Source organism: Eptesicus fuscus, chromosome 6 (genome assembly GCF_027574615.1).
Source record: "Eptesicus fuscus isolate TK198812 chromosome 6, DD_ASM_mEF_20220401, whole genome shotgun sequence".
NCBI lineage: Eukaryota > Metazoa > Chordata > Mammalia > Chiroptera > Vespertilionidae > Eptesicus > Eptesicus fuscus.
The window spans coordinates 84,091,785-84,118,180 of NC_072478.1; the positions used below are offsets into that span (position 1 = coordinate 84,091,785).

General features: G+C 50.3%; 2 protein-coding genes across 3 annotated transcripts in view; one reads left to right on the forward strand and one right to left on the reverse strand.

The window, feature by feature from the left end:
* SH3RF2 (SH3 domain containing ring finger 2) overlaps window positions 1–8,966 on the forward strand; it is a 119,201-nt gene extending 110,235 nt beyond the window's left edge. The window contains exon 11 of one of the 2 annotated variants that reach the window (XM_028146184.2): window positions 5,196–8,966. The gene's annotated coding sequence lies outside the window, so the exon portion shown is untranslated. Of the gene's footprint in view, window positions 1–5,113; window positions 5,165–5,195 lie in introns of those variants that run through there. The other variant, XM_054718010.1, reaches the window with a different exon arrangement.
* A 1,840-nt stretch (window positions 8,967–10,806) lies between these two features.
* On the reverse strand, window positions 10,807–25,822 carry PLAC8L1 (PLAC8 like 1). The gene is made up of 4 exons (XM_008145522.3): window positions 25,621–25,822; window positions 22,516–22,652; window positions 15,151–15,287; window positions 10,807–11,072 (listed from the first exon to the last, which is right to left on the reverse strand). Exons 1-4 carry the CDS (start codon window positions 25,713–25,715, stop codon window positions 10,932–10,934), a joined length of 510 nt encoding a protein of 169 aa, XP_008143744.3. The 5' UTR covers window positions 25,716–25,822; the 3' UTR covers window positions 10,807–10,931.
* Window positions 25,823–26,396: the final 574 nt, after the last annotated feature.

Genomic DNA, 26,396 nt, shown 5'->3' on the forward strand with positions numbered 1-26,396 from the left:
GATTAGAATCTCCACCTCATTGGGTTCTCGGGAGGGTTAAAGGAGATCATGCATGTACAGACCTGATCTTGGCATTGGGTACGTTGGAGTGTCCAATGAATGGTAGCTACTACCAATAAATGGATATGGAGGCACAATTCAAAAATAGAGCTAGGCTGCACCGTGCAGGCGGAAGTGAGATAGGGGAGCAACGAGGAGGTTTCCATTGCCAGGAGAGCTTCATTGAGGAGAAACGGGTTCTGAAAAATGGTCGGTGGCATGGAGGAATGTTATGTGGGGTTCTGCAACCACATATCCCTGAGTTCAAATCCTGGCCCCACCACTTACTGTCTGTGTGACTTTGGAGCAAGTTAACTAACCTCTCTGAGACTTTCTTTCCTCACTTGCAGAGTGGAAACAATGATCGGCACTTCATAGGGGTTGGGAAGATGAAGGGAGATAGGGAGGCCAGATGCCGGTGAACAAGAGGGGCCCTAGAGGTGGTGGCTGTTGGAGGAAGAGTGTGACAAAGGCTTGAAAGCAGGCGAGCAAGAGAAATGCTAACTCCAGGGACAGAATGTTGAGAGCTGCCATTCATTAGATGTGTACTAAGTGCCAAGTAGAGGGGAGCGCTGCGAGTCAGGTGACTGAATTCTTCCCTGTGTCACCAAGGCAAGTCATGTAACCTCCCCAAGCTGTAGTTCCCTCGCTTGTAAAATTCAGGTACTAACTGTGCTTTCCCTGAGGGCTGGGTGGGGGTCAAGTGAGATCACGTGCATGAAGTCATTAGCACAGCGCCCAGCACATAGAAAACACTCTGTACCCCCAGTTATCATTATTATTTACATGCACATTTCCTCCTTTGATCCTCACAACAACCCCACGAGTTAAGTGTCGTCGCCCCCTATTTATAGATCAAGCAGCTGGGGCTCCGAAACCAAACCGCCTGCCCGAGGCCGCAGTGAGGCAGCCGTGGGGCAGCTCTGAAATGGCAGCTTCTTCACGCTCCTCCACTTTCAGATAAGCTGGTACCGGGGCTGCGGCCACAGGACAACTATTTTTAAATGTGTCTTATGCCAAACCCTCACGTGTCTTTTCCCTTCTGGCTGTCCCCGCCGTGACCTTGCCCCCTCATCGGTTGAAGATGGAACGTTTAGGGTTGTCCGTGCCCCTGGATGCCACCATGAGCACATGGGCGCTGCCCTCTGGGGGACTTACAGTTTCACAAGGGTGACCGGGCTTGTGAAGCGTCCATTCTGATTTGCAAACAGGTCTGACACAGACAGGCTTCCAGCTGGCTGATGAGTTCGATAACAGCCCTCCTCCTTGGTGCCAATTAACAGACATTAAATGTCCCCGGCACGCTTTGTAATTCAGAAAGTGCACGTGCTGGTTCCTCAGACCCCTGCCGGACATGTCACCATGACCAAGGGGCTCCAGGCCCACATGTACCTCTCACTCCATCTCCATTTGAAGTCACAGACTCTTCCTCCTGCATAGAAATCAATGTCGCCCCATTTGTTTTCATTACACAAATATTGATTGACCATCTACTGTGGACCAGGTTTTGTTCCATACAGTTGGGGTACCGCAGTGAACAATGCAAGTAAGGTCCCTGCCTCCATGAAGGGGGGTGAATGATGAGCAAGCACACAGAATTATTTCTGTGTAACATGTTATCAAGGAAAGGAGACGATGGGACAGAGAATGGCTGAGGAGTATGAGCTATGAGGTAGGGTGGCCAGGAAAGGTTTCTCCAAGGAGGTGACCTTTGAGCTGAGATTTGAAAGCTAAGAGGGGACTAGACATACAGTGTGGTGAGGCAAACAGGACTGAGCTCAACATGTTGAGGAAATTCATTCATTAATCAGACATTTTTTATCATACAATAAATATGTGTTGAACGACCAAGTGGACGATGGATGAGTCCGCTTTTTCCTGCCAGAAGGGCCTTCGTAAGGAGGATGGACCTAGATAGTAAACATTGTTACTATCCCCAGATTACCGATAGGGAAACTAAGACCTAGACCGATTAAATAATTTCCACAGGGTCACGCAGCTAGGCGTTAGACTTTGGGAATAAAACCAGGTAATCTGGCTCGGGTCTCGGGGGTGACGGCACAGCATTTTCTCCAGCCCCACCCCCAGCTCTGAAACAAGGGGCCTGGCTCCGGCACCGGCATCCGGGGCTGCAGGAGCTTAAGAACGCACCTTCTCCCGAAGGAATTGGCCCTCCCAGCACTTTAAAACAATGACTGCACAGCCAGTCAGAAGCGATGTGTCTTTTTGTCTTTTTGTATTTTTTTCTAAGCAGTCAAAATGGTTGTTTGGAATTGTGTAGACAAGACATGAAATGTCATCTCATTTGTTATTATTAGGATATATTTATTGAATTTCCATGCCCATTATTCATTCGACTTATGAATTGTCTCTCTCCCTGTCCCTCCCTCCCTCCTTCTCCTTTTCCTCCTCCTTCTCTCCCTGCCTTTCTCTCTGGCCCAGCAGTTAAGATCCCAGGCCATAGAATTGGAACACTTCAGTCATACTTTCAAGTGTGACTTGCTGTGTGACTTTGGGAAAGTCACCTCACCTCTCTGAGTCTCAATTATTTTCATCTATAAATTGGGATTAAAAAATAAAGTCCATCCCACAACAACTACATAAATACTGTACTGAGCTATCATTATCCTCACGTTTAGGTTAGGATGTAAGATTTTAAGAACTCAATTCAGGAAACTGAGACTTCGATTTTTAAGACAAAAGAAAGGAGCAATGAGTGTGGCAATGTGTCAGTTGGATGATCTGAAGGGTTTCCCATTGAGATAATCAAAAAGCAGGATCACAATATATAGCCTTCAAGATGTCTCTTCATTTATAATAATACTTGTGAGCCAGCAATTATAGACCCCAGCTATGGGCCACACACTGTTCTATTGCTTTCCTTACATTGACTGATTAAAAAAAATCTCACCACAACGGTACAAAGTAAACATTGTTACTATCCCCAGATTACTGATAGGGAAACTAAGACCTAGACCGATTAAATAATTTCCACAGGGTCACGCAGCTAGGCATTAGACTTTGGGAATAAAACCAGGTAATCTGGCTCGGGTCTGCGCTGCTAACTGCTTGCCACCTCATTCAAGCTGGGAGCAAGCTTTCTTGCTGACATCAGAGTTTTCTACTCCAAGTTTTCTACTTGTCCTCTGCGTGCCCAATAAACAAAGAATTATTACCTGCCTAATCCCAAAACCCCGCCTGTAGACACAGCACTAACAAGGGCTGCTACCCAGCCCTGCGCAATGCCAGCTGTAGGTGACTTCCGCCTCCCCATTGATGGGGTTTTCGGTGCCTATTAAAATGTCAGTCGATCTTGGAGTTGAAGTTCTTTCTACATCATTTAGCACAACCTGGAAGGTCAAATCAATGTGCAGCCAGCTTTCCCTTGGCAGTTACTTCCTTATTACTTCCCTGCCCCTGCACTCGCTCAGAAATGCTACATCACAATAAATGTAGTTAAAAGAGCAGACAAACCACCCCCTCTCCCCAGGGATCCAGGTGCAGTGATCTCGAAAAACCTGGCCTTCAGGCTCGGAGGGACAGTATCCCGGCTGCAGATGCCACGCCTGATCCGCAGATCAGAGCGGCCGTCCCTGGGCCCACTGCGGTATTAACAGGCTGAGCCATGTCCAGAGGCAGCTGCCCAGCGCCACCCGCTTAGGCACAGGGGAGAGAAGCAGGCTCCGTCTAACACAGCGCCTTCCCCTGTAAGGACTGAAAGGCACGAATAGCAGGATGGAACTCCTGCCCGCGTTTGGGGGTGCACGGGGAGGACAGCATAACTCCAGATCTGTGTGACTTCTTTTTTTTTTTTTTTCTTTAAGGATTCAGGTATTACATGTGTGTCCTTATCCCCTCCATTGCCCCCCACCCCAAACCCGTTCATGCCCTCATTCCCCTGGTGTCTGTGTCCATTGGTTAGGCTTATATGCATGCATACAAGGCCTTTGGTTGATCTCTCCCCCTTACCCCCACCCTCCCCTACCTTCCCTCTGAGGTTTGAGCATCTGATCGATGTTTCTCTGTCTCTGGATCTGTTCTTGTTCATCAGTTTATGTTGTTCATTATAATCCACAAATGAGTGAGATCATGTGTGGCTTCTTGGCGTGGGGGGACCTCGAGGGGGGCACGGCGGCAGATGAGTCCATGCCGCATGGCATTTGAGGCTCTGAGAGCTCAGTTTTGAGCCAGATGTGGCTGCCTGCTTGAAAGCTCGGGCCCCTTCAGTGCACCTTGTTTCTGGAGCCACAGAACACAATTGTGCTGTTGGAGAGTGGGAGTTCGGGTAAGACTCCCCAAAATTGGCAGCGCCCGTAAACTTGGTTGGCAATATCTGACTGTCCCGCGCCACCACCCCAAGAATGAGGCTGTGATCGTCATTAAAGTTTCCCCAAGGAGAAAACTGGCCTGTTAGATCAGCAGGAGCCCTTGGTGAGAAAAGAAATCAGGCTTCAGATGAAAAAAATTGGGCAGAAAATGGAAAACTCCCTCTCCCACTCGTTTCCTGTTTTGCTGAGTTTTCAGGGGAACTCCCTTGCGGACAAACTCTGAGGCTGGGTCTTTAGAAGGCAAGTCTTTCTGTTATTGGACCAATTTCCCATCATCCTTTTAGCTTTCTCCTGTCCCCTTCAGCTGGTCAGCTGGGACTTGATCTGCACTGAGAAGGGTGGAGAGCCCAGCACGGGCAGCCGAGTCACAGGGAGCCTCCGACTCCTGTGATGCGCATTCAAACCGCCTGCGCTCACCTGGACAGGGGCCCCAGGTGTTGGCTGCGCTTCCTTGTGACCATTCTCAGCCTCAGGAAGAGAAAAGGGGCCAAGGGCTGGGCGGGAGGGGAGGACATTGGTTACACGTGTGGGTTGCTAGAGATGCAAGTTGAGCTTGGTCATCAGAATAGAATATTCGAGGCCTCAGAGAAATCCCGGTGGCTTTTGGATTTTAACTTTTTATTTTTGAAAGAATTTCAGATTTATAAAAATGTTGCTAAAATAGTGCAAAGAAGTCCTGTATACCCTTCAGCGAGGTTCCCTAGAGATGACCATTTTGCTGTTTTGCTTCTCTCTCTCTTATATAGACATACAAGAATGTTAAAGGACTATGTCTTCCCAGGATGCATGCGCACACAGGAGATTCTGAAATCTTTTTCCGCTTCACAGACCCTGCCTTGCTAATCTTCCCGGAGGAGCTAGCAACAACGGGGACACTGACGAGAACCAACGATCTGATTGGATGGAAGCTGCTCAATGGAGAGTTTGTGGACCATGTGATATTGCTTGGACTTGGGGGATGGTACAGGAGTACCAATAGGCTGGCCTCCAGGACAGAGGGTAATGGTGGGCCAGGGTAGAGAAAAGCAAGCAGGTCGTGTGCTGTCTCAGGTTACACCAGACTCCTATCCCTCCTGTTACTTCGTTCTGTTGTCAAAGCCAAACTTGATCTTGCCAGTGTCTCACCTCAGCCCCGACCTGACAAAGGAAATGCCCTCAGCTCTGCGGCTGGCCTGGCTCAGCCTGGATTTAGAGCAGCACAGGGGGACATAATGTCCTGCTTGCGGGAGTTCGGGCTGGAGAGGCCGATGCTTCTACAGTGTTGCCATCCTTCACCCCTCAGCTCCGCCCGAGCTCCTGCATCCCTCTGCCACATCCCCATCTTCCCAGTCCAGTTCCATCCTGTCTTCACACACACACACACACACACACACACACACACACACACACACACTGAACATCCTGACCAAGGAAACAGGACTTGGCACTTAAAGAATCTCAGACAAGAAAAATCCATGATGTTGTGAGAGAGACGCCACAGACTGCAATGCTCACAGAGAGGCTATCTCATTAAAGATATAGAAATGCATTCTTTTGGATCCAGAAGTAAGTCACCTTAAAGGGCAAGTCATTAGAAATAGTCTACCCCGGGTTTTATCATTGTAATTATAGCCCTGGCCAGTGTGGCTCAGCGGTTAGAGTGTTGCACCAGGGTTGTGGGTTTGATTCCTGGTCAAGGGCACGTACCTGGGTTGCAGGTTTGATTCCCAGCCCCAGTCGAGGCCCATGGGGGAGGCAACCAATGGATGTGTCTCTGTCACATCAGTGTTTCCCAATCTCTCTCTCTCTCTCTCTCTCTCTCTCTCTCTCCTCTCTCTCTCTCCCTTCCACTTTCCTCCCCCCTTCCACTCTCTCTAAAAATCAATGGGAAAAATATCCTTGGGTGAGGATTAACAACAAAAAAAATTGTAATTTCAAATTGTCTGTGCTAACACAGATAAATGCAACTCACAAATACCCCGGGACTCTTTGAGCCATACACTTTCATCTTCTCCCTTAAGACGTCAATAAGAATTTCGTTTTTAAAAGCACGTGCTCTGATTGCCAAAGACCATGACAGGAAGGCAGCGTCACTGGGATATGTCGGCTGCTTTCAAGTTCAGCATCGTAACTTGGCACCGAAGCGTCCTGCCTCCCACGCAGGCCTGCTCGTAAGCAGCAGCAAACAGCAGCCCGGCCGTGAGCAGAGCAAGGATTGCATTTTGCGGTTACAGAAACGTTTTCTTCTGCGTGAAGCTGGCACCCATCCCCTCAGGGGATGAGGAACTTAACCACACCCCTCTCTTGGCTAACCTTGGGGGCAAGAAGAAGCCCCAAAGGATTGGCTTTATCTGCCTAGCGGTGAGTGAGAAGGCAGGCGGTGTAAGGAGACCGCAGACAGGGTGACTCAGTGATGACATCTCACATGTGGTCGATGATGGGACTGCCAACTGTCAGCCAACCCTTCTCTCTGAACCCCTGGGACTAAAACGCCGGTCCCATGTCCTCCAGGGTGAATCCGAGCTTCCTAGGCTCAGCAGCAATGAGTACAGCGAGGCTGCCTTCAGATTCTTCCGCGAGGCCTTGCAGCCTACCTAGAAACAGGTTTCACACGACTTCATTCTCCGGGGGAAAGCCAGAACGTCGGCGTTGCAAGGAATTTTGCTTTGATGGATGATGTGCGGAAAGGTTAAGGAGAGGCAAGCTGCCCACGCATGAGCAAGTTCTGTAACCCGAGGGAGACCATGTCACTTCTAATCCCCAGAAGCCATTAGCCCACGCTGGCTAAGGCAGCCTTGTCTCCCAGGCCTTGGTGCAGGCTGTCTCCCACAGCGGCTTCTCCCGCTCCTATTCAGAGCAACTGAAACCACCCCTCTCCCTTTCACACTGGCTGGGTGGTACGTCTCTGGGAACTTCCTAGAGTTTAGGATGGAAAGTTTCCCTTGCACCTGTGTCATCAATCAACCAACTATTTTCTTCAAAACACAAAATGAAGACTCTGATTTCTTCCCAGCCAAACCCAGAAGCTTCAGAAAAGCTCCCCCATATCCTAACGTTTTCACCTCCGGACTGTCAGTTCCAGGATGATAGCTTCCCAATAGTCAGGAGTCAAAAGGTGGTGGGGGTGCTGGGGCGGCAGGCAAGGATGCATTATCATGATTAGAAGGAGGGCAGCCCATGCCCTGGCCGGTGTGGCTCAGTTGGTTGGTCAGGGCACATGCCCGGGTTTCCGGTTCCATCCCCGGCCAGAGTGTGTGTGGAAGGTAGCTGATCAATGTCACTCCCTCACATCGATGTTTCTCTCTCTCTCTCCTTCTCCCTTCCATTCTTTCTAAAATCGATAAAAACGTATTTAAGAAATAGAATGAGGTCAGCCCCGAAGTTTACCCCGGAATAGTGTGCTAACCATGAAGTCTGAGTTTCGTCTTTTGGAATTGTTGCTTCTTACTACTATGCATTGGGTCAGGGGGGAGAAGGTGTTATTTAGGGGGAAAAGGGAAAGGGATAAAAATTCGCTCCTCCATGGAAATATAAGCAGAAAAGCTATAGACTTCGTGTCTCTGCTTCTTTTTTTAAGTACAGTGTTTTTAATAGACCAAAAGAGAACCTTTGTGAGGAAATACGCGTGCGTATAATGTTTATAAAAAGAGTATATAATGTGCTAGTGATTGTGGACTAGTGTATAAATAAGCCTTAGATAAATAAAATATATAAACATATAAAATCATTTTGTAGGGTAGTGGCCACGTAAGGACTCCCACTTGTCACCTCTTGGTCCTAAACAGAGCCCCGGGCGGGCGGCTTAGCTCCTGTAGGAGCCGCTGGGCAGCCGAGAGGTTGGGCGAGTGGTTCGCTTGGTTCTGGTTTTGTCATGTGCCGTTTGCCGGATGACTGTGCCCTGTCTGCTGCGTTGTTTACCCACATGGAGTCCCCAGAGACCCGTTCCACACTTTGCATCTTGGAAAACCACACGGAACTTTCTAGCGACAAGAAAGACCCACAGAACATGCCTTCCCGGTGGGTAACTCTCCGAGCCGGACCCCTGACAGCTCGCTGCCAGTCTGAGGAATGGGGAAGTGTAACATCAGCCTTGTCTCGCACTTCAGTATCTGGTGTGGGGCGTCTTCTCTCCCGGGAAGGAGCCACATGCTTTGTTAAGTCCTTTTCCCCTGGACTTGGCGTGTTCTGGAGGAAACCAGAGGTCGGCCCTACCCCCCCCCCCAGCACCCCTGCTTCAGGCCTACACTCCGGCAGCAGGTTTAAGAACTGTCCATGTGCTCTGTGACTTGGGGACCGACGCATCGCTTCTAGAGCCCAGGGTGTCCGTTGTTTGGGTTTGTGGCTCTCAGGAAGTGTGACGTTTGCCCTTACCACCCAGGCCGATCTGAAGAAGGAAAGCGGGGACGGCGGGGGCTCCGCTCACACCCCCCACAGCAGCCGAGGGGAGTGGGCCCGAAGCCGCGTGAAATGCCATCTGCTCCCCACGCGGGAGGGCGCGGCCCTGTGCCAGCGGAGACATTGCCCAAGTCGCCTTTGCCAAAAACGCAGGTTGGTCCCAGCTGTACGCTTGTGAGGCCGGTATGTGCTTTCGTAGGAAACAATAAAACAGGATTATTTTCACTTCAGGCCCGGTGTTTTCAGGAGCTGGCTTGGAGAGGGGCGCGCTTCATCACAGAGTAAACGCCAACACGGAGCATTTCCTTCTCCCAAAGGGCTTTGGTCCTGGCAGCCGCTCTGGACCTCCCAGCGGGAGGGCTGGGAGGAGAGGACTCACTCCGTGGGAGGGGAAGTGCTTCGTTTCGGTGGGGATGGCGGGGAGCAGGGGGAGTGACAGGCACTTCCTCTAACCAGGCTGTCACCTCCGGAGAGCAAGCCCACAGGGGCCCAGCAGGCCTCCTGGCCAGCCGCCTCTGCTTGCTTGGTGCAAAGGTGAGGAGCGCCACCTCCAGAGCCTGGCTGCCCATCACTGGGCAGCTGTGTGGCCTCGGGCACGTCACCTACCCTCCCTGGGGTTCAGGTTCCTCTTCCGGAGGATGAAGATATAATGGCACCTACCTGAGGGCTGTGAGGGAATAAATGTCTGAAGACAAGTAGAATGCTTCAAACAGTGCTTGGCAAGTACTCAGCAGCATTCGCGTTTTACCACCACAATATTTGCCATATCCACCAAGCATCCTTTTTTTTTTTTTTTTACTTTAAAAAAAGTTTTTAATTAAATTTATGGCGGTGACACGGGGTCATAAAATTATATAGGTTTCAAGTGTACAATTTTATAATACATCCTGTATTATATTATTATTTACTTAATATCCTTTCTTTAATTGGCTCCATTTTAATTTAAAATTTAATTAAAACTTCATATCGCCGCTGGAGATGGAAAAGCAGTCGAATGTGCCAGGAATACAAGGGAGCAGCCGATCAGCTCGCGCCCTGAGTCCGTGCTGCTTGCCAGGCTCTGTGCTGAGGCTTCACTCTTAGGACCCTCCTAGCCTCTGAGGTTAGAACCATCACTTTACCGATGAGGAAACTGAGGCACAAAGAGATGAGCAAACTTTGCCTCCAGGGACACACTTAGGATAGGAAGCAGCCAGTTCAGGCCTCCGAAGCCAGGCTCCCCAGCACGGTTCTGTGCAGCCGCCTAACAAAAGCAAGAGCACTATATTCACGGTAGAGGGCAGGTGCATTAGCTTCCTGGGCTGCTGCAACGTGTACCACAATGCAGACACTCTCTCCCGGGTCTGGGGCCAGAAGTCCAAAGTCAGGAGGTTGGCAGGGCGAGTTCCCTCCGAAGCCCCGCCTCTTCCAGCTTCTGGTAGCTCCAGGCAGAGCTTGGCTGTGACTACATCACTCTAGTCTCTGCCCCAGGGTCCTGGCTGCATTCCCTCTGCCTCTAAGTCTCTCTTCTCCTCTTGTAAGGACAGCATCACATTGGATTAGGGTCCACCCTAATGACCTCATCTTAACTATATCTACTAGACCCTACCTATTTCCAAAGGTCCCATTTGGAACAAATACCAGGAGTTGACGTCAATGTATCTTTGGGGAAGATACACAATTCAACTCAACCCAGAACAGTTGCCTAACCAGGGGTGCACCTGGGGCTGAAGACCTGCCAGTTCCAGGGAGGTGTTCAGGATGAGCCACAACCGGAGGCTTCCCCACAATGCAGTCGGACCGAAGGAGTCGGGATAATGCTTCTGTATTTCCGTGACATTGTGTGCCCAGCCCAGGTGCTAACAAAAATTAACCACCTCCTGCCCCAGCACTGGTGCTTTGGGAAAGGGGGCTTGGCATAAGAAAGCCTATAGCAATTCTCCCTGCTTCCCACACATCCTCGGGAAAGGAGGGCAGTAGGAAGATGGTGAAAAATGCAGCCTTCCAAAACTCCAGGCACAGCAAGTCCAGACAAACAGTCTTCACTGGGGGGATGGGGAAAGAAGGAGCAGCAGTAAAGACAGCAGGGGAGGGGGAATGGTTTATTTTCATCTATTTCCGTGAACACTTAACAAGAAGAATGATCTCTCTACTAAGAGGGTTTGGAGAGGAGGGCAAGGGGGAGTGAGGAGGAGTGTCTTGCTTTCTTTGTCAAACAAAGGTGTCCTTCGTTGAAGGGGCCGCTGAGATTTCGTAGAGATGGGAGGTCCTCATCTTGAGCTCCCGGGCCAGCTGACAGATGGACAAAGGCCAACAGCAGTGCACGGCCAGCCAGTCCTCACACAGCGTGCCCTGCGGGGAGACCTGGTGTCTGTCCTGGTGCAACCACACAGGCTCAGTCATCACCCAGGGCCTCTACAGCACTACCTGGTGCAACCACACAGGCTCAGTCATCACCCAGGGCCTCTACAGCACTACCTGGTGCAACCACACAGGCTCAGTCATCACCCAGGGACCTTACAGCACTACCTGGTGCAACCACACAGGCTCAGTCATCACCCAGGGCCTCTACAGCACTACCTGGTGCAACCACACAGGCTCAGCCATCACCCAGGGCCTCTACAGCACTACCTGGTGCAACCACACAGGCTCAGTCATCACCCAGGGACCTTACAGCACTACCTGGTGCAACCACACAGGCTCAGTCATCAGCCAGGGCCTCTACAGCACTACCTGGTGCAACCACACAGGCTCAGTCATCAGCCAGGGCCTCTACAGCACTACCTGGTGCAACCACACAGGCTCAGTCATCAGCCAGGGCCTCTACAGCACTACCTGGTGCAACCACACAGGCTCAGTCATCACCCAGGGCCTCTACAGCACTACCTGGTGCAACCACACAGGCTCAGTCATCACCCAGGGACCTTACAGCACTACCTGGTGCAACCACACAGGCTCAGTCATCACCCAGGGACCTTACAGCACTACCTGGTGCAACCACACAGGCTCAGTCATCACCCAGGGACCTTACAGCACTACCTGGTGCAACCACACAGGCTCAGTCATCACTGAGGGACCTTACAGCACTACCTGGTGCAACCACACAGGCTCAGTCATCACCCAGGGACCTTACAGCGCTACCTGGTGCAACCACACAGGCTCAGTCATCACCCAGGGCCTTACAGCACTACCTGGTGCAACCACACAGGCTCAGTCATCACCGAGGGACCTTACAGCACTACCTGGTGCAACCACACAGGCTCAGTCATCACCCAGGGACCTTACAGCACTACCTGGTGCAACCACACAGGCTCAGTCATCACCGAGGGACCTTACAGCACTACCTGGTGCAACCACACAGGCTCAGTCATCACCCAGGGACCTTACAGCACTACCTGGTGCAACCACACAGGCTCAGTCATCACCCAGGGACCTTACAGCACTACCTGGTGCAACCACACAGGCTCAGTCATCACCCAGGGACCTTACAGCACTACCTGGTGCAACCACACAGGCTCAGTCATCACCCAGGGACCTTACAGCGCTACCTGGTGCAACCACACAGGCTCAGTCATCACCGAGGGACCTTACAGCACTACCTGGTGCAACCACACAGGCTCAGTCATCACCCAGGGACCTTACAGCACTACCTGGTGCAACCACACAGGCTCAGTCATCACCCAGGGACCTTACAGCACTACCTGGTGCAACCACACAGGCTCAGTCATCACCCAGGGCCTCTACAGCACTACCTGGTGCAACCACACAGGCTCAGTCATCACCCAGGGACCTTACAGCACTACCTGGTGCAACCACACAGGCTCAGTCATCACCCAGGGACCTTACAGCACTACCTGGTGCAACCACACAGGCTCAGTCATCACCCAGGGCCTCTACAGCACTACCTGGTGCAACCACACAGGCTCAGTCATCACCCAGGGACCTTACAGCGCTACCTGGTGCAACCACACAGGCTCAGTCATCACCCAGGGACCTTACAGCACTACCTGGTGCAACCACACAGGCTCAGTCATCACCCAGGGACCTTACAGCACTACCTGGTGCAACCACACAGGCTCAGTCATCACCCAGGGCCTCTACAGCACTACCTGGTGCAACCACACAGGCTCAGTCATCACCCAGGGACCTTACAGCGCTACCTGGTGCAACCACACAGGCTCAGTCATCACCCAGGGCCTCTACAGCACTACCTGGTGCAACCACACAGGCTCAGTCATCACCCAGGGCCTCTACAGCACTACCTGGTGCAACCACACAGGCTCAGTCGTCACCGAGGGACCTTACAGCACTACCTGGTGCAACCACACAGGCTCAGTCATCACCCAGGGCCTCTACAGCACTACCTGGTGCAACCACACAGGCTCAGTCATCACCCAGGGCCTCTACAGCACTACCTGGTGCAACCACACAGGCTCAGTCATCACCCAGGGACCTTACAGCGTTACCTGGTACAACCACACAGGCTCAGTCATCACCCAGGGACCTTACAGCACTACCTGGTGCAACCACACAGGCTCAGTCATCACCCAGGGCCTCTACAGCACTACCTGGTACAACCACACAGGCTCAGTCATCACCCAGGGACCTTACAGCACTACCTGGTGCAACCACACAGGCTCAGTCATCACCCAGGGACCTTACAGCACTACCTGGTGCAACCACACAGGCTCAGTCATCACCCAGGGACCTTACAGCACTACCTGGTGCAACCACACAGGCTCAGTCATCACCCAGGGACCTTACAGCACTACCTGGTGCAACCACACAGGCTCAGTCATCACCCAGGGCCTCTACAGCACTACCTGGTGCAACCACACAGGCTCAGTCATCACCCAGGGACCTTACAGCGCTACCTGGTGCAACCACACAGGCTCAGTCATCACCCAGGGACCTTACAGCACTACCTGGTGCAACCACACAGGCTCAGTCATCACCCAGGGACCTTACAGCACTACCTGGTGCAACCACACAGGCTCAGTCATCACCGAGGGACCTTACAGCACTACCTGGTGCAACCACACAGGCTCAGTCATCACCGAGGGACCTTACAGCACTACCTGGTGCAACCACACAGGCTCAGTCATCACCCAGGGGCCTCTACAATCCTACCTGGTGGCCCATCCCATGCACAGCTTCCAAGGTCCACCGAAGCCCCCAGTCAGCACACAGGGACCCAGCTCCACTGGCTTACACAAGTCCCAAGCCGCTCACTGCTAATCAGTGCTTGCAATTCAAACACCTGCTCTTTGGGCTTCGATACAAGCTTCATATTTGAAACCACTGCTTTCTCTGCCAGCATCCTTTTTCTTCCTCTTAGGACTTAACATTTATAATTATTTTATTTATTTCTTTGAGATGGGTAATAAGTCCACATGGTCCAAACTTCCCACAGTAAGAAGGGGTAGGAAGTAAAAAGTAAATCCCCTACTACAGGTATCCCCAGACACTCAGTTACCTGTCTAGGGAAAGCAGTGTTGGAGTTGGTTACCTACACTCCCAAATGAATTCTGTCTACACGGTATATACATATGTAGTATTTTATGTAAATAGTTGCAAACTGCTATGCTGTGCTCTCTTTTTCACTTAAAAATATCTCTTAGAGACAATTTCATCCTACATAATAAAAAGGTAATATGCAAATTGCATCACTCCACTACGCCCACGATTGGGCCGGCTGGAGGCGCGGGGGGCGGGACTCAGGGTGGCCGATTGGCTGGCGGTAGGAGTGGGGGGGTGGGGACTCGCCCCCCCACTCCTCCCGCCGGCCTAAACGACTGTTGCTGCGGGAGGACCCGCTGCGGGAGGACCCATGGGGTCTGCGGAAGACTCCGGTGGCAGAACTCGGGGTGGCCGATTGCGTGGTTGCGGGCACCAGTTTTCCGCCAGCACCAGTTTTCCTCTGGCCACCCCCCAGATCGGAGGGCCTCCCGAGTCCCGCCCTCAGCCTTCGGGAGGCACTCCGATCGGCGGGTGGCCAGACGAAAACTGGTGCTGGCGGAAAACTGGTGCTGGCAGCCAGGTGAAGGGAAGTCTATTGCACGAAACTTCGTGCAACGGGCTTCTAGTCTGAGTATATAAAGAGACGCTCTTTTTTAAACTATCCACACCTTAATCTATATGCTGTCTGTCCTCACTCCCGCACTGTAACTCAGTCTCAGCTGCGCTGGAAGTGAATTCTGCATATGCCACACAGACTACATTTTAAGTCAGACCAGCCCCAATCTATCTACCAAATCTGATGCAATTCTACGCGCAGTCTTCCCCTGATGCAATGAGGGGAACAGGACTGGCCCACTGATCAGTAATCTGCATTAGAGTAAGTCCCCCTTGGACATACCCTGCACGGGTTGGAAAGGCATCCAGGTTCCCACACAGACCCAGGTTCGCACATACATTCAAACACACTTACCCATATTTTATGTCTCTCTCTGGTGCCAACTCTCAGTGCAAAGGTGGACCCAGGTAACAACGGCCAACAAAAGCACTCTCCGTAATGCCTGGCGATGTCACACTCAAGACACATGGGACAAAACAGACCACAGAAACCTGTCAATAACCACACAAAAGAAAGGCCGTGCTCAGATGTGATCAGAGAGAGTTTCCACCTCAGAGAGCATTTACTACCCTGTGCCATCAACTTAATGCACCTTCTCCCTGCAATCAGGAGGAGGAACAGCCAATTCTCAAAACTCGGTGTATGAAAATCGCCATAACTGAGGCCTGTCAAAACTGTCCCCTTTTGTTAAACACTGACAGCGCTGAACCGGATACAGCTCTGTTAGCGGTCACTACGGTAATTGTTTTTTCCTGTCAAGAGAAAGCATTAAATAATGTTTTCCAGTTGAATCACAACTGTCACCTCTATTATGTTTATCTACCTGATTTCAATATTTAAAATAGACACAGTGTATGATGCTTTTGAATAGCAGGCATCATTGTCTATAAATGGAGGTGGAAGCTCATCACCGGTCCATTTATCCTGCCGGCTCCTTATCAAGACTTCATTCTATTTCTCAGGTCAGGAGGTTGCTAGTTTAGTGGGGCCACTGACATCTGCCAGTTTTAATCAGTAAACTAATAGAAGCGTGGTTCTTTGAACGTCAACTGGGAACAGTTTTGTCATTTATTCATTCATCTTTAATGACTGATACTGTCTCTTACACATTCTGCATGAACCACCTAACACAGAGGTTCTGTCTTAAATAGGTTTGGGTCACAGACCCTTTTGAGAATATGAACTCGCTCCTCAAGGGAAAAGAAAAATACCTGCACACTGACATGCATAATTGTGCATTCAAATCCACGGGGTTCAGGATCCATTGAAAACTACCAACAGGCCTCAGGTTAAGAATCCCTGAGGTACAGTAAAGATGTGATGTCATCTCACATCAGGAAAGATGACAACCTTGATGAATACAAGTAATTAGGACTATGAAACAGAAAGAAAGCTAAACATAACCTTTAAAATGTTTTCAACAAATATGTTATTGAGGCATAACTTATACACAAGAATGTGCACAGATCATAAACATTCAGTTAGATGAGTTTAACAATCATATTCAACCAAGTAACTGAACTTGTAGAACGTGCCCTCAACCTGGAGTTCCTTCTTGCCTCTTCCCAGACGATCCCATCTCCCCACCGCCCCCCCCCCCCCAACTCCAGAGGCAACCACTATTCTGATTTCTCTTCCCATAGATAACTTTCACCTCTTCTTGGACTTCATATAAGTGGAATGGTGTATACTTTTATAATTGACTTCTTTTCTTCAACATCTTGTTTCTTGAGATTCATCTGTGTTGTTACGAGAATCTGTAGTTTATTCTTTTTATTGTTGAACCAGAGGCCTGATGCACGAAATTCATGCAAGGGCCTTGGCCCCAGCCTCTGCTGCCGCCTCTGCTGCAGCCCTTCTCATCCACCATCCGCCCTCCTCCCCCACCCCCACCCCCGACCCTGCGGCTTTGTCCGGAAGGATGTCCAGTCTAATTAGCATATTATGCTTTTATTATTATATAGTATTCCAACATATAAATATTCTACAAGTTATTTATCCATTCTCCCATTAATTATTCCAATTTTTGCTATTATGAATAAGTACTATTAACATGCATATACAAATATTTAGTGGGCATTCCACTTGGGTGGGTTCCTGGAAGTAGGATTGCTTGGATCATGGGGTAGATTTATGTTTAACTTCTACAAGAAACTAACAAATGCAAAGAGTTCTCCCAAGTATTTGTGCCATTTAACACTCCCACCCACAATGTATGAGAATTCGTTGTTCTGCTTCCTCACCAGCATTTGCTATTGTCAGTCTTTTATTTTAGCCATTCTAATGAGTGTGAAATGGTAGTGATCACAGCCTTTTGATGCTCAGATACCATGTCACTAGTGCACTAGAACTTCCTGTCAAAGGCCCTTCCCAGCCTACCTGTCCCTCCCTCCCCTACCCCGACCCCATCCCAACAGCAAGGAGTGCTACGTCCCACTCCCAAATTCAGTGACCAAGAAGCAAAAAGCTAGGAATGCTGCTTTATCCCAGAACCTTCCAGGGATGCTCCAGGACTCTGGACTTCTTCAGTGTCTCACAGGGGTGAGGTAGCAGGTACACAGGAACGTGAGGACTGGGGTGTTGGTGGGGAGATGACAAGGAGCAGCCTGTCTTTGAGGAACATCTATTTCATTCATTCAGAAGTCTTAAGATAATCGCAACATCACATACTGTAGGCATCACATGGCTGAAAACAAACTGAATTCAGCCTTGCATTAGTCTGGAATATTTATTACCCATAAGAATTTCAAATGTTTCTAAGTTTTTTAATACCAAATGTTGTGGGAAACCATGGCAAAATACAGGGTGTTCCCCAAAAATGTATACACAATGTCTGTAGATTCTATTACATTTTGAAAATGAAATGTATTTTTATAAACACAATTATTCAAAGTGTGTACACATGTTTGGGACACCCTGCAGGTGCTCCATGCAGTGATGAAAGTGGGAACTGGACCAGCCACTCTGGAAGGCGGCCTGGCTGAACCCAGGAAACTTTAACTCCACTGGGACCCAGCAATTCCACTTACCAGCACTCCCCGGGAATAACGCGTTCACGTGCTCACAGAGGCAGCTACAAGGATGTCCACTGCGGCATTACAAGTTAAAACAACTCAAATGTACATGAATAGATGGAAGTGTAACCAAACCATGGTGGTAGAAATCATACCATAATTAAGAATGCAATGAAAGATCAATTAAGTACCAACAGAGTTAAATCTCTAGGACCTATTTTGAGTTAAAAACAAAACAAAACACAATTGCGTAATATGCTACTTACAGCGTAATACCACGTACACTTTGTTTAAAGAGAGAAGATGCTTAGGCTCACAAGGGATGTGAGCCAGAAACCCCGCCTCTTCTCTTCCACTCACAGGCCTGGTGGTTGCGTAAGCGCCCACTGCCTAAATGTTCCTGGCCTGTCCTCTGAGATGGGCTCCACCCCCCCATGCATGGGATGTGGTTCCTTATTCATCGCTCCAGGTCCTAGGGGAGCCCAGATCACAAGCCCACACAAACCAGAGGGTGGGTCTCAGAGAGCGGCGGAGGAGAGGTGGGCGGGAACTGCAACGAGGCACGTTGCACACCGTTGTTACCAAAAGGAAGAACCACCTGACGGTGAGTCACTCCCAGTAGGAAGGGGCACACGCATGCATTGCGGGTGGGAGTGTAAATTAGCACGCCTTCCAAGTGGAGAGCCACTTGGCAGCATCCAGCACGATTCAGAATGGCACATGTGAGTGTACAGTTTACAACAGCCCACAGATAAGGCACGCACACGCCAAATGACAGCAGTATGAGGAGAGTCACAGAGCATTGGTTTGCTTAGCAAAACGTCTGGAAAACACAGGTAGGTCCACAGTGGGGATTTTTGAATAAATTATGCTACATTCATACCATGGAATCTATGCAGCAATTTAAGTGATTAACTCCAGAGGTGCTGATGGGGTCTGATCACCTAGAGGTACATTGTGAAAACAAATGTGCCGAACAGTGTGTTTACAATTCTACTGTGTGTGTGACTTGTATACACACACATACAGCAAAAAAAATCTGGAAGGGTAGATACCAAAACAGTAGCCATGGTGATCTCTGGCACAGAGAGTACAGGATACTGCTTCTTTCTCGTAGAGTCGTTGGTATTTTTCTTTTTTACGATGATTATAAGATACTTTTATAATAAAAAATTAACCTATTTCCATTTGAATGTTTGCATACCTTTACAAGCAGACAGACTCTGTCTGGGCTCAGAGGAGAACTGGGTAGAGAGAGGGCAACGCTGGAGTAGCTGCTTTTCACATACCAAAGGGGCAGGTGCTTCTGAAGTCTGCATCATCCACGTGGTACCCTCTTCAAAAGCATTTCTGTAAGCACTGAGCTGGCTGCAAAGGGGAGAAGCCCTGCTCCCTGGACACGTTCTGAGCTGAGGCTGCCGGGCCCTGCCTCGCACGCTGCGCACGGGACTGAGACAAACCAGCTGACCCCGTTCTTTCTACCTCCGAGGCCTCTGTTCTTTCAATGGCGTGTGAGAGCGCAAGAGGCAAGTGAGCACACAGGCTAAACGTCACGCGGGAGACGTACCTCCCATGGGCCGAGCGCCCTGCCGGGCATCCAAGCCGTGAGCGAAACGACGGAGGTCCCTGCTTTCAGAGAGTGGACAGTTTACCCAAGATACAGTCTGGGGACATGAATCCCAGTCAGGCCTTTTCATCTTCCTTCCTCTTCTAGAAAACCAAAGAGAACCCTGGCCCTCTTCCTTCTGCCCACCTTCGGCAGCTGATGGCTCCTGGTCGACACCAAACTCTTTCCCGCCTGGGCCTCGAGGTGCCCTCCACAGGGAGGGCTGAGGGCTGACCCTTTACCATCTTTCAGGGCGCAGCTTAAGTCAGGTCCTCGGAGAGGCCGTCCTTCACCCCTGTGCTCTCCTCTCATAGCGCCCTGCTTATTCCCTTCATTGCCCTTACCACAACCGCAATTGTTTTGTTTATTGATGTATCTGCTTATTGTCTACCTCCTCTAAGAAACTGTCTCAGTCTCATTCACGATTAAGTCTGTAAAACCTATCACATGTCTGTACACAGGTAGGAACTCAGTCAATATTGGCTGAACTACAAATCAATGTGGATTGCACCTTCCACATAAGCCTTCTCTGGGGCCACATCACAAGCATTCCGAGGCCAGGATGCCTCGCCGTTTACCCACGATGCCATGGAGCAGCCAAAAGCTGTCAGCACCCACATCTTCAAAGGGCACAGAGCACCCGCCTGCTAACCTCGGTGCATCCTGAGCGCTGCGCTCACAGCCGTGAGCCCTGCTTGTGGCTGAGCAGAGCTCCCCCTATGGGAGTGCACTGACCACCAGGGGGCAGCTCCTGCATTGAGCGTCTGCCCCCTGGTCCGGTTGTTCCGCCATTAGGGTCAATTTGCATATTACCCTTTTATTATATAGGATTTGTTGGGATTTTCCTGGTAACAGCACCCCAGTAGAAAAAAATGGGAAATTACCCCTTACTATTGTGGGCAATATTGATAGAACTGTCACTCAAAGTGCCCTGGCCTGGCAAGTGGCAGCCCGTGGCCTAAGCTAGACAAACTGGGCTCCGTCTGCTGAGACATCGAATCTCACACAGGAAAACGAAAGGATGCACCACACTAGCCCCTGTCAATGCATCTGTCCCTTCTGAGCCGCGTTTTCGGTTGATTTTTTATTCTGTGAGCTATCCCATTGCCATCTAGTGAAACCCGGCATTTGCTTGAGTCTTCGTTTCCCACGGCTGCCAGAACAAAATGCCACAGATGGGGCATCGCAGAACCAGAGAAAGTATTCTCTCACTGGAGAGTTAGGAGGCAAGAGGTCTGACATCAGCGTGTGGCAGGGGTGTCGTCTGGAAGCTCTGAGGGAAGAGCCTGCTCCGTGTCTCCCCTGCAGGTTTCGGTGGCCACTGGTCGTCTGCAGCATTCCTTGGCTTCTGGGTGCATCACTCCTTTCCTGCTTCTGCCTCCACATCGCCTTCTCTGCTGTGTGTTTGTGTCCAAATTTCCCTCTTCTTATAAGAACACCAGCCATGGGGTTAGGGCCCCACTCTAACCCAGTGCAACCTCTTTTTAACTTGACTAGATTGGAAAACCCTGCTTCAAACTGAGGTCACACTCAGGGGTTTCAGGTGGACATGAATTTTGAGGGGTCACTATTCAACCCAGTGCAACATTCAACCAAAAACCTCGGATCCACTTAGGTTCCACTGTGAAGAGCCTGAGGGAATCAGAGAACGGCCACAATTGCCTGGTCAGACAGCCACATGGGCAGCCGTGGCGGGAAGAGGCCTGCTGAGCTCTGGGTCAGATGGGCAGAGAGACAGGAGTAGAAGGCAGGTCGGGTCTGGTGCCGGGCAGTCTCTTCTCCGTGAGGCCCAGGCCGTGAAGGCACAGCCTGGATGTTCAAGGCACAAAAAAAATGTTAGAGCTTTCCCCTCCGCAAGGCCCTTGGTTGAATAAGGACTAGGATCATGTAATCGCTCAGCACTCTCTGACTGCTCCATCCTGGGGACTTTGGGACAAATTCAGATCTTCCCAGAGCCTGTATGTAAAGAGCGGGGAGAGGCATGTTCTTCAAAAGTATTAGATCCGGGGTCTGTTTGGATTTTGAACTTAAGAGACTGCCCCTCATCCTTCAAAAGAGAAGCCCCAAACACACACACACACACACACACACACACACACACACACACACACGTGCTCCAAGAAAAATTCAGTGGTCGAATTGCTCCCTAGGGCAAGAGCATCGGGCCCTGGAAGACACCCGAGGAGGGTCAGCATGTCCTGAGGTGAAATAGAGTCCCTGAGCTTTGGACCTCAGTCCCCCTGGAGGGCAGTGTTGTTGGTCCTTGTGAACCGCTGTCTGCAAAGATTTTAATCAAGGCGGCTCCTTTTGTAATGTTTCCTCTTATAAGAGTACGGCCCATTCCTCATAGAAATACCGGAGAGAGAGAAACAAAAATAAAATAAAAGTTATTCACTGGCCTACCGTCTGGAGCCACTGGCTGTAAACATTTGTATTTGAATCCTTCCAGATAGCTTTCTTACGTGTTCCCCCTGCCAAACGGCGTCGAAGGTGCATAGTTTTGCAATCTGCTTCTTTAACTTAAAAATAGCTCCCAAACATCTTTCCATCCCATTAGATGTTATTCTACATCATGACTTCTCATGGCTGTGTAATAACTCATCGTGTGACGCCCTCACTGAACATTCAGCTGTCCAGATTGTTGCTATAATAACCAGTGCTGCAAAGTTTCATGCCGCTGCGAAATCTCTGCACGTGATTTATTTCCTTAGACTAAATGCCTGAAAAAATGTAATTACTGGGTCAAACGCTATGCATCGCTTGAGGTTCTTTTTACATGTATTACTAAACCATCCACTGGAAAGGTTGTGCCAATTTACACTCCCACAGAGGAGGGAGCCCATTTCGTGAGTCTTTGCCAACAGTGTGCTTTGCCCTTTAAAAAAAAATCGTTAAGTCACCACTTAGCCTACGAAAGCATCCACCTCTCTGAAAGGCAAGGTTTTTCCTGCCAAGAAGTACATTTGAGTCACTAGAGGATTCGTCCAGTTATTCTAAACCATTTCATTTCTGTCCTCGCCCCTGATGTTGCTTGTCCACCCACTGATGTCCTGGGAAAGGAAAGTGTAAAGGAGAACGTAAATGAGGAGGAAAACGTACAGATCCTCCTGTCTCTGCAGACACTGAAGAGGCCGGTGCTCCAGTCCCCGCCAGTCCGCACGACGGTGGTGACCGCGGTCCTGCCTCTGGCTCCCCGCACCGGCTGCTTCACCACAGCCTGGGCTGGCGCCTGGCTCCTGCCGAGTCAAGGATGGCGATTAATTAGGAAACAAACACGGCTCCGAAGGATGACCGTTAAGCCAAGACAGAGCCATAAAGAGGGGACACGGGCCCAGGGATGCCAAGCCCAAGCCGACCTCACCATCGCCCTCCCTCCTCCTCCTTCATACCTTCTCGGACCTTTTGCCCCACCGCTATCAATGGCATTATTATTCCAGGTCCTGTCCCTCAAACTCATCATCCAGTCCAGTGGTCGGAAAACTGCGGCTCGTGAGCCACATGCGGCTCTTTGGCCCCTTGAGTGTGGCTCTTCCACTAAATACCACGTGCGGGCGCGCATGTACAGTGCGATTGAAACTTCGTGGCCCATGCGCAGAAGTCGGTTTTCGGCTCTCAAAAGAAATTTCAATCGTACTGTTGATATTTGGCTCTGTTGACTAATGAGTTTGCCGACCACTGTGATCCAGTCTACTTCCTCAGGGTTTCTCGGTGCTTCCTAATAGTCAATTCACAAACTCGGAAGCAAGAGGCCTCTCAGCTCAGATCCCAGCATACCACTGCCTGGAACAGGAGGCAGGCTGGAAGGGAAGAGGATGCTTGGGACGTAGGCAGTGAGGCACCAGCGGGCAGACAGCTGGCTGTGCTGTGGCTGGGAGGCCAGGGTTGGAAGCTGCCCATCTAGATGTGGAAAGCAGGGCCCTTTCACTAGCCATTCGGCAGTACCGGCAATGCTGAGGGGCCTACCAAGCTTTTCAGGAGCCTACAAAAGTGAGACCTGGCAACAAGTACTGGCTCCAGAGCAGAAAAACTGCAAAACAGAAATCAGCTAATGCTCCCTTAAACACAAAAACCTGGCATTGTGTCACTCTCACTCATTGTCAAATTCAGAATTCACAACTATTTCATTACATTTGGAAACAAATTACAATTCTTTCATTTAAAAAAAAATCCCAAGTATGTAGGACTGCTGAGAAGCAGCAGCCAATCATAAATGACTCACAGCCAAATAATTTCAAAAGCAAAATTATAAAAATCATTATGCTTACCATATAGCAAAAAACAACATAGAGCTATAACGTATGGTATGGATACATTTGAATATGTCTGTCATAATGTGGGTGAGCACCTATTGCTCTGGACTGAATCGTGTCCCCCAAATTCAGGTCGAAGCTGACCCGCAGCGTGACTGTATTTGTCAATAGGGCTTTTCGGGGGCAGTGAAGGTTAAATGGGGCGTGGGGTGGGGTCTGGTCTGATAGGATTGCTGGCCGTGGAAGAGCAGAAAAGGCCGTCCATGTATGCACACAGGGAGAAGGCTGTAGCCAGAAAGAGTCCCCGCCACAACCCGACCCTGCGGGCTCCCCGACCCTGCACGCCCAGACTCCAGAACGGTGGGAAAATAAACTTCCGTTCTGCAAGCCACCCAGCCCGTGATATTTCACTATGACAGCCCGAGCTAAGAAACGTGTGCGGGCTTCAAACCGGCCCTGAAAAATAACTACCTTTCCACTAGCTTATGTCCTGTTTCCATGTAAGCTCCAAGGTCGGGCCACACGCTGCCTCTCTGGTGGCCCCAGAATCCAGCATGCTCCCTGGAACCAGGTGGGTGCATGTATTTGTTGAATTGGGTCAAAGTGAATCGAACTGAATTCACGCGTCTCTTCCATTACGTTTGCGTCCTCCTCAAATCCAGCTAACCAATGAGGTGACCTTCGGTGTGTTCCAGCCTCCGGGGCAGGCAGGGCTCTCAGTTGTGAGCTGATGAAGCCTGCAGAGCAGCCTGCAGCTTCCAGACCCCTCACGCGGCCCGGGGCGCACCTCCCCCTGTGCTCACGCCCTCGAGGTGGCGCTTCCCTCGGATGCCAAGAGCTTCCAATTACCTCCAAGTTTCAGAAGAGGAATTTCTTAGCTCCGAGCCCCTGGATTCCATCTTCCCCTGAAATAAACCATCTACAGCCCAAAGCCCTGGACTAGATGTGTCTGCCTCTGCCTCACTCGGCATTAGGTGAGCGGCACCTTTTGTTACGGGGAGGCAGCCTGTCCCCTCTCTGTTCCAAATCAAATAACCAAGAGGCCAGCTTTTCCTTCGTGAAAATAGAAGTTGGTTTTTAGGGGGTGTTTTACCTAATTTTGAACTCAAGAAATACAGTATTGAGATTCTTTCCTTTATACCCTGATTCTTTCGTGAATTTTGTATTAAGACATTTGGGTTAACAAGCACTGGCTAAAACATTTCAGTTCAAGGTTACATATAACTCACGTGTCATAATGAACATAACAAGCACAGCCCTGGCTGGGCGGCTGGGTTGGTTTGAGCATCATCCTGGGCACCGGAAGGTTATGGGTTCAATGCCTGGTCACGGCACATACCTAGGTTGCGGGTTCAATCCCCAGTCGGGGAGCGTATGGGAGGCAACCGATAGTGTTTCTCTCTCTCTTCCCCTTTCTCTCTTTCTAAACAAATCAATAAAAACACATCCTCAGGTGAGAATCAAAAAGAGAAAGAACGAGCATAGCTACCCTTCACTGAGCACTTTCTGTGTACAAGGCATTGGTAGCTCCTTTAAGAATTGAATAATTATTCAGGGGCCGCCACAGGGATCGAACTGAAGTAGCTATTGCAGCTTCCTGCACACTTTTAGCTCTACCGTCCCAGAGAATGCTCCACTGCCACTGGGTTTCAGAGGGTGGACATTCCTGGCAGTCTCACAAATAGTTCCACTTGGTCAGGCTGCAACATTTTGAGGACAGAGAGACACCCTTTCACCCAAGCCAGCCCTTCTCTTTTCTCGAGCCAAGCGAGGCCAGAAGGAACTAATCAGGTGCCCCCGTGTGAACTACACATGGGAAACGATAGCAACTCTTTCTTCCCAAGCCCAGCGTTTCCCCTGGCTCCTTGTAGGAGATTGATTTGGTCAGTCAAACCCCAGAGCAGAAGCTGGGGAGAGGGGGGTAAGAGAAGGAGGGGAAGCGCCGAACCCCTACCTCCAGTTGGAAATTAAATGTTCATCTTCAGATGACACGAGTGAAAGCGACAGGGGAGAGTGCACACTGAGTAAGCACACATCCTCGGGAAACATGGAGAAGTCACTTCCAAACCAATTCGTAGTGACAGGTGTTACTGGTCACTGGGCTATCCTTTCCCTTGACAGTAAGCTGGTTCTGAACGCAGGTTCAGTCCAAGGGGAACAGCTCTTCTGAGGAATGTTGCCTTGACATTCTGGAACCTGAGGTCACAGCCACCAAGGGACAGACGTCTTATTCTTTAAAGACAGGCACACGCCTAACTGTGGCATGTCTGTTTACTCATCTGAAGGGAGATGCTGCTCAAGATGTAGTGTAAGTTAAAAAAAACAGCCTGGCTGGCACGGCTCAGTGGTTGAGCATTGACCCATGAACCAGGAGGTCACGGTTTGATTCCCGGTCAGGGCACATGCCTGGATTGAACACTCGATCCCCAGTAGGAGTGCAGGAGTTGGCCGATTCTCTCTCATCATTGATGTTTCTCTCTCTCTCTCCCTGTCCCTTACTCTCTGAAATCAATATATATATATACTAGAGGCCTGATGCATGAAATTCGTGCACGGGTAGGGTCCCTAGGCCTGGCCAGTGATCAGGGCTGATCTGTGGGGCCCCCGCTGGCACCTGCCTTGGCCAGCCTGCACTGCCCGCTCACCGGCCCTGCCCCCTGCCGCCGCCTCCGGTCACCTCCCTCTGCAGGGTGACCGGCAAGGCAATCGGGGTGGGGGGGCCCACTGGCA

What these genes read in the sequence shown, in the direction of transcription:
- PLAC8L1 (XM_008145522.3), bottom strand. Translation starts at nt 25,715, where the DNA reads ATGTTTCCCGAGGATGTGTGCTTACTCAGTGTGCACTCTCCCCTGTCG. An exon ending in CATTTAATTTCCAACTGGAG is followed by an intron (nt 22,653 to 25,620) that starts GTAGGGGTTCGG and finishes TTGACTCGGCAG; the next exon opens with GAGCCAGGCGCCAGCCCAGG. An exon ending in CTGCAGAGACAGGAGGATCT is followed by an intron (nt 15,288 to 22,515) that starts GTACGTTTTCCT and finishes GGTTATTGACAG; the next exon opens with GTTTCTGTGGTCTGTTTTGT.